Genomic DNA, 8,184 nt, shown 5'->3' on the forward strand with positions numbered 1-8,184 from the left:
TTGTTCCCCAAATGTGCCGATTTGTCTTGTTCTCTGTCATGCACTGTTAGCCCAGCCTTCTTACAGATGTGTGTTATAGGACAGAGGGGGCCAAGCGGGGTGTTTCAAAAATCAGCACTGGAATTGGAAAAACAAGCAAAGGCAATGGCACATGCATAGTTACTATCCTGCTATACAGATATCTTGTGGCTTGAAAATAACAATTCTTATAATGTGAGACCTTTAACAGCCTTTTTCAGTATCATGGATGGTGATTTCTAAGAATCAATGTATAGATGAGTAAAGTCATTTTATAATGCTAACATATAAAGAATGATTCTGGTGTTATTACATCTGAAACATTTTATGTTCAAATTAAACCTACAAATCATGGCCATCTATTAAAATAGCATCCATCATAAATCAGAACAAAAATACTTAGAACCTACTTGTTACACCACTGTCAACGTCTAATTACAGGATGACCATTTTATAAACACAACTGAGGCCCTCAGGGCCTGTCACAGAGGCTATTGCCTTTTCTAGGCTGAAGTCACTTGGCATCAAATGCATCTTAAAAGGCTACTAAGGTGTTGTAATACCGATGACTCATGAATTGTCCTTTTATTGCTGTACCAACTACATGACTTCCACAATTAAATGAGCTATTAGACTCTTACTTCATTTGTTTACTGCACACAAATAGCACTACAGTAAACAGCATGCTTATTAAGGTAAATTGGTGGCATCCACTTGCCAGATCTTACTCAAAAAGGGTGGGTGAGGAGAGAATCTGGTATCATTCAATCGAAAGTTCCATGTACTTAAAGGAAGAGAAGGAAAGGTGTTTTCCTCCAACACCTCCAGGAAAACAATCAGGGGCAGCCTATGAACTGATAAGAACTCCTCAGAGGGGCAGGTTCTGTCAACACCCAGAAAGAGAGGAAGCCTAAAAGGAGGACCCAGAAGGCTCTCTGTGACTGAACGGAAGAGATCCGTCCAGGAGGCTGAGGGACAGCAGGGGTAGGAGGCAAGGGGCCAGGTGGGCAAGAATCGGCAGGTAAAGCCAGGCATTCAATTACTTTTCTGAACCTCAATATCTTCTGCCAAATGAGACTGGTGGACTCAACGTTCTGATGCCTCCCTCTCAATTTCACAAGTTTGTGTTTTTAATGATGGGGCTTGCATGGAGTCTGTGCCGTAGCAAAGAGGACAGGAAGCAGATGGGGATCCCATCCCTGCTCCACAGAGGAGTGGACAGGTCCCCCTCAGCATTCTCTGTCTGGAGCCTGGAAGCAGAGCAGTGTGGCAAGCAGGCAGTCACCTTCTGGGAGAAGCCCAAGGAGGAGATCCAGCGCTTCTAACTACCTTCATTTTTTCCAAAATAAGAACATCTGGAATATATTTAATGCTAAAATGTACACAAGCAGCATACTTTTCCCTTGCTATACTCCACCACTTGTTGTACATGCTACTTGGGAGAAAATGTTCTCTCTTCTGAATGTTTCCACATAGTTCACTACTTTGGAGCATATACTTAATGTTACACAGTCCCATGGACCTTTGGAAGGGGGCTGGCAAAGTAACCAGGATGCCAAAAGGAAGGTGAAGGTGCGGCACACACACCGGGGAAGCAGACTCTGTTTTTACCTTGCTTTTATCAAGACCTCATGTCAAATGAAGGTTATTCCAGGATCACAAAACAGGGGCAGGAAAATGGGCCTTTTCTTTTTCTTTCCTTTCTTTCCTTCCTTTTTCTTTCCTTTCTTTCCTTCCTTCCTCCCCTCCCCCACCCCCTCTTTTCTTTCTTTTTAGGGCTTTACCCACAGCATATGGAAGTTCCCAGGCTAGGGGTCAAATCAGAGCTGCAGCTGCTGGCCTAACCCACAGCCACAGCAACACCAGATCCAAGCAGCATCTGTAACCTACACCACAGCTCACGGCAACTCCAGATCCTTAACCCACTGATCAAAGCCAGGGACAGAATCCATGTCTTCATGGATACTGGTTGAGTTTGTTACTGCTGAGCCCAAACAGGAACTCTGAAAACAGTTCTTTTCAAGTGAAAACTCAAGCAAGAACCCACATGAGAAGCACAGGTGATCTTTGGCAATACTGAGTAGTTGGGATTCAGTCACCTTACCTTACATTCCCTTTCCTTTCTCCCGCTTTCCTCCTGCCCTACATCTTTTCACAACCTGAGCCAAGTCCCCCACACCTAACCAGTGCCCCACATTTATGCCGCCATCTTCAAAGCTTCCCTCCCTCAACTTCAGTCCTTCTGGTCAGATTTCAGGGAAGAAATTGCACACAACTTAACTCACACCAAGTGGTAAAATCCAATAATGGTTGAACTCTTCAGAGGTACAGTCTTCCCCTGGTATCCATGGGGGTTTGGTTCCAGGATCCCCAGCAGATACCAACAGTAGTGGAGGCTCGAGTCCCTCATGGAAAAATGGCATAGCTGTGGGCCCTCCATCTCCATACACAGATGGGGAACCCTCGGATATGGGGCACAGACTGTGTTTGCATGTTAGTAACAGCTGGACAGAAGGTGTTAACACCAAAGGAATAACTCTCAAATGGTAGATTTTTCAGGTCCATTGAGCAAAACAGCTTGAGGAATGGGGCCTTAGGTTTGTCAGCATTTCAAACCAGTCCAGACACCTAGCCTTAATTCAGTGGGAAGTTGTAGCAACCATTAACTCTGCTTTATTTCTCCAAGTTTGCAGACCAGTTTTGTTTGTTGTGAAGAATGGAGAGGATGTGGTTGAAAGTATATTGTTATGTCATGTCCATATTCATTTTTTTCTTATCTCTTTCCCCTAAGTTTCCTCTTGGTTTGGTCAACCATCAGGACACATTCCATATGCCGGGAAAAAAATATTGCACTTAAAACTTATGTCCAGGTTGGGATACATAAAAGTAGTCCAAATTCATCATTTTTAGATTTACATTCCTGTCAGTCTATTGCCTGGTAAAAGGTGATTTAAAAAAATCAATCATCTCCATAAACTCTTCACTTTTAACATCTTCTCTTTAGCTGGTTATCAAGTTGGCAGAGTTTCTCAATCTTAGCACCATTAACACCTGGGTCAGAAAATTTTTTGCTGAGGGATGCAGGAGGTACTGTGTGTCCTGTAGGATGTTTAACAACATCCCCGCCTCTACTTATATGCCAGCAGCACCCTTCCACGTATGATAACCAAAAATGTCTCCAGGCATTGCCAAATGGGGGGAGTAGGAATGGGGATAGGTATCAACCCCATTTGATTACCACTGGGTTAAAATCAGATTACAAAAATGACAACTCAATCCAGAATTGAGAGTTAACGTTAATGGTTGTCTTTACAAGGATGGTAATGTGGTGTGCAGTTCAGAATTATCCTCACTTGCTAGTCCCTATACACTTTTATTCTAAAGGAAATAGGGTATTGAAGCTTCAAAGTGGAAAAAAATGTAACTAATAAGATAACTGGAAAAAAAATAAAAAAGAGTACTAGGGGAAGCCCCAACATGAATCTGATCTGGAGAAGAGTTCTGTCTTCTACTCACAACAACATGGTCTTTCTTAAACTCCTAGAAAAGACAAAATGAACTGGTATATATGCATGCACCCTGCCCTAATCAGCTGGGCTAGTCTGGCAGCCAACTGCAGAACAAACTCCAAAGATAATTTGTGAAACCTACTTAGCTACAAAAAAAAAGAGTAAGAGCATTAACCCATATGTTGGGCTACAAGCATCTTTTCAGTTTTTACTGGATAAGGTAAGCAGCTGGTAAAATTTTTAAATTATGGCAGACCTGAAAAAAAATTACAGACCTGCATCTTTCGCTGTTTCGGAATCAATTAGGACCCAACTTTTACAAAAGGACATTTCCCATTCTAGAATTTGTCAACTCAGGTTTGGCTGCAGAACTTTCTCCTCTTCCTAACCCCTCCCTCGAGGGTGAAGGACATACCATTAGCATCAAAAGGTAAACTCCTGTGGGTCTAATGCAAAAAGAGGATGAAATTTCCACCTGAAACCCATAGAGAAAGGCCAGGCAGAACAGCTTTTAAAACAGATGTTTCAGCTACACTTACAGGATGACAGTTAAAATACATCTGATCCTCTTTCTTTCACTTAAAATTCATCAATGTTTTTTAACCAGCTCATTTTATGCCCTTTTCTTCCCTTTTCTCTAGACCAGTGGGTCTCAAAGTGTGCTCCGCCTCAACATCACCAGGGATCGCAAATTATCAGACCCCACTCCAGACCGAAGGAATCAAACTGTGGGAGATGGTTCCTCCATGCCTGATAACAAACTATCCATGTGATTCTAAGGCACTCCTAAAATTTGAGAACTAATAACTCAGGCCAGACTTATTTCTATAACCACAAACACTTTCTTTTTTTTTTTTTTTTACAGTAAACCAAAGTGTAGACTAGTAAACTGAATCCTCTGAGCACTTTATATAACTTTATATAAATTCTTATTTGATCCTCAAACCCGATGCAAGGTAAATAATATCCCCACTTTCGGGAAGAGGAAACGGGTTCACAAGTTAAGTATCTCTCGAGGTCCCAAACCTAATAACTGCAAATGGAAAATTAAAGTTTTTGCAGTTCTTTTTAGAACTGAAACGAAAATCTATAGCACAAAGCCCATTCGTTTTTTTCTTTCAGCTTTCGAAAATTCGGAGGAAAAAACAGAAGTGGGTGGACGAGAGCAGTGTGCCAGCCACCTCGGATCCTACCGAATTGGAATTTAAAGACACGGCTCTTATGGTATTTTCCCTTTTAATACGGCTGCTGTCGGCTTTGCGGGGGCGGGGGGTGGGGGGTGGACTGCGTGCATCCCAGAGAGAAGGGGTCGAAACTCAAGCCTGGGGGGCGCGGGCGGCACCTGGCGGGCGGCTCACCTCCGCTCCGCCGCGGGGTATCCCGGATACGACAGGTTGTCAGCGCTCAGCAAGCCGCCGGCAAGGCCGGGGCGCCCTGCGGCTCCGGGCCCAGAGGACTGGTTTACCAGGGGAAAGCGGCACACTCCAAAGCCTAGGGGAGCGTCTACCCGCCACCGCAGCTCGGGGGAGGAGGGGGCGAGCGGTGAACCTGAAACCGCCGAGGGCAGCGCGGAGAGAAACCACAAGTCCCACTGGGGTCGGAGTGGAAAGAAGGAGAGCGGGGACTGGAAGGCAGGCGAGAGAACCGCGCGAGATGGAGACCGCGCTGGGGAGGACCAGCGGGCCAGTACTCACTGTGAGGGTCGCTCTTCTCCCGGACCCCATCCACTCGGCCGTCGGGGTGGATGCGCAGGAAGAAGCCTCCGTTTTTGCAGTACAACCGCTTAGGATCCTTGAAGTGGCCGGGCGGGAAGGCGCCGCTGCCGCCGTCCTCCGGCAGGGCGGGCAGCGTGGTGATGCTCCCGGCTGCCATGGCCCCACCAGGGCTCTGCCGGGGTCCCCGAGCCCCTGGAGCCGCGCGGGGAGCCGCCGCCGCCGCCGCCGCCGACCCCCGGCCCCGGCCTCCGACGCGCTCCGGAGCGCGGCCCCGGCCCCGGCCCCCCAGCCTCCCGCCCCGCGGCACGCGGCCGCGCCCGCGGGCCCCCAGCCTCGTGCTGTTTGGCCGCTTCGCTCTCCGCCGGCCCTGGAGCTGCGGGTTAGGGCTGGGTTTCTCGGCGGCCGCCACTCTCGGCAGGGCCGCCTCCCCAAACTGCAGCGCCCGGGATCGGCTTGCAACTGCGGGCTCTGAGTCCGCTGGTCTGGCACCGGCCGAGCCGCGCGGCGTCACATCTTCTACATCTCCACCCCCAAACGCCCACCAACCCCCACGCCCCCGGCCCTCCTCCCTTCCAGCGCGCCGCCCCCTACTCGCTCCGGTTTTCTGGGGCCGGCCTCTGGGTCGGCCGCTCCGGCTGCCTCACGCAAGCGCGCGACATCCAAAGGGAGTTGGAAGGCAGTCGCGGGCGGGGGAGATGCGGGGGCGCGGCAGGAGGCCAAAGCCAAGGCCTCCGCAGCTCCAGAGCCCTCGACCCCGCCGGTTCCCCAGAAGGCGCCCCAGCCCAACCCCGCGCCACCCAAACGACATTTAGTCTTTCTCCACAGTGAGGAGCTTTTGCTGTGCAACCAGTCGTGACTCAACTTTTCAAAGTTTAAATGCAATTTTCTCCCCCATTCTTTTTCCCTGCCAGCTCTTCAAAGCTGAGAAACTATTTCCACCCCGGAAAAAAATAGAGGAATCGGAAGCGAGGGAGGATTGTGTGTCACAGTAGGTTTTGAACCTCTCTAATCACCGAAAGATGAGGGGTACCCGCAAGGCACAAATTGTTAAAATTGAAGGCAGAGGCTGAAGTAGTTTACTAACAGAAGGAAAGAAAGAGGCCAGAGAAGGGGAGAGGATTGGGTTGCTAAAAGGAAAGAGTTTTCCTTTTACTAACTTAACTTGAATTAGACAACGTGTAAAGATGAAGATGGGTCTCAAATCCTTATCACGTTAGAAGCATGTTAATGTCTTTTTCTAGCTAAACTGTTAGGCATTTCTTGGAAGGAGGGTAGTTTTCTGAAAATCCCAAACTACAAAATTAAAGTTAATTGCACTTCGCTAACTTTCAGTAGAATATAACAGGTACTACAGATAAGGAAAATACTGGTCCATAAAATTCATATACTGAGCGCCTACTGTGTGCAAAGCATTTCAGTAAATGCAGTGAGAAAAGCCTCATTGCATGGGATCTTCTGGCACAGTGAAGGCGACAATAGGGAGCATGAACAACACAAACAAAATCAGCTTGAGGGTAGTCAGGGCTAGGGAAAGCTTCTAGGAAGAGGTGAGAATACAGAAGTTCCTCTGTTTAAGAACATGTTTGCTTTTGAAAGATTATCCATGAGTGCATTTGTTCATGTCTCCAAGAGAGGTTTAACTCCAGGTGCATTTCTAAGCTGTTAAATAAGAGTGTGCATCAATTCTTTGGAGCTTTAAAACCAGGCTTAATCTGGGCCAATTCGGCTTCTCTGACATCTCTCTCCAAAATGGACAGGTTTACTCTGCACCGAAAATTTGTTATAACAAAGAGCTCCCTTTCAGATGATCTCTGTAGGTATCCCAGGGAATGCCTGAAGCTACTGCAGCACTCTTCAGGTTGCCCCTTACTTTGAAATCAAGTTAGATTTGAGTAAGTCTTGAACTCTGTCACAGAAACCTGTGTTCCAAGACCAAAGGGATAAAAGCTAAGTCAAAATATTTTTAAACAGTAGTATCCAGAAATTTGGGGAACAGCTACAAGCAGTTAAGTAATTTGTATGCTAATAGACCACCGGTCTTGTAGAATTGCATCCCATGTACAGTAACTGATTGTTTTCTAATTCCTTCAAAGTCAGGATATCACAAGAAATGGTTAAGCCAGTTCTAGGAATCTAGGTCTCCAAGGCAAATAGTGTTAATTCCAAGAAGACATCATTAAGAAAGTTGTCTCAAGTTCCTACCCACAGCCTTCTCAACACACACTTGTATGGACACAGAGAGACAGACAATATTCTTCCATACAATCATTTTGGTCTCAGCTGCACCAGGAGCAATCGACTTACTTGCATTCTCAATTCACCCAACTATAAGGATGAAAATAAAAAAATAATTTTGAAAAATAACTAGAATCAACGGTAGAATTCTATAAGATGATGAATTGAAAACATTAATTTTAAAAACCTTTAGGTTCCACTGAAAATGCTTTGGAAACTATAAAAGAAGGAGGACTTACTCCTCAATGCTTTAGATACCTTAGATATCTTTAGATAATGCTTTAGAAACTATAACAGAAGGAGAACTTCCTCACAATACCAAGATAAATTACCTTGGAATTAATAAGAATTGTTCGGAATATAAATGATGAAAAGTACAAAGACTTAATGAGAGCTTAAAAAAAAAAATCTCAAATGTTCCTGGATGGAAACATACAGTAAAATAACAGTGGCAAATTCCTCTAACCATATTTAAAATTTTTAAACAATAATCAAAATTTTAGCACAGTTTTTAAAACTATTTAACAATATGTAAAATTCATTTGGATAAATATATAAGAATAGCAAATACTTTTTTTAATGTAGGGGAAAATGTGAAAGACTCTTAAATCGAAAAGAAAAAATTGATTACTAAATATCTTCAATGGAATAGGAGTTATCTTAGTAGAACTAAATTAGCTGATTCTATGGGGTCCCAGTATCTTTGA

General features: G+C 45.3%; 1 protein-coding gene across 1 annotated transcript in view; it reads right to left on the reverse strand.

Annotated features, from left to right (window-relative positions):
- The window catches only part of FGF2 (fibroblast growth factor 2), a 65,208-nt gene extending 59,158 nt beyond the window's left edge, over window positions 1–6,050 (reverse strand). The window contains exons 1-2 of the mRNA XM_021100546.1: window positions 5,887–6,050; window positions 5,222–5,829 (exon numbers count right to left, since the gene is read on the reverse strand). Of these exons, the coding sequence (XP_020956205.1) occupies window positions 5,222–5,829; window positions 5,887–6,050 (772 nt within the window). The remainder of the gene's footprint in view (window positions 1–5,221; window positions 5,830–5,886) is intronic.

Source organism: Sus scrofa, chromosome 8 (assembly GCF_000003025.6).
Source record: "Sus scrofa isolate TJ Tabasco breed Duroc chromosome 8, Sscrofa11.1, whole genome shotgun sequence".
Lineage (NCBI taxonomy): Eukaryota > Metazoa > Chordata > Mammalia > Artiodactyla > Suidae > Sus > Sus scrofa.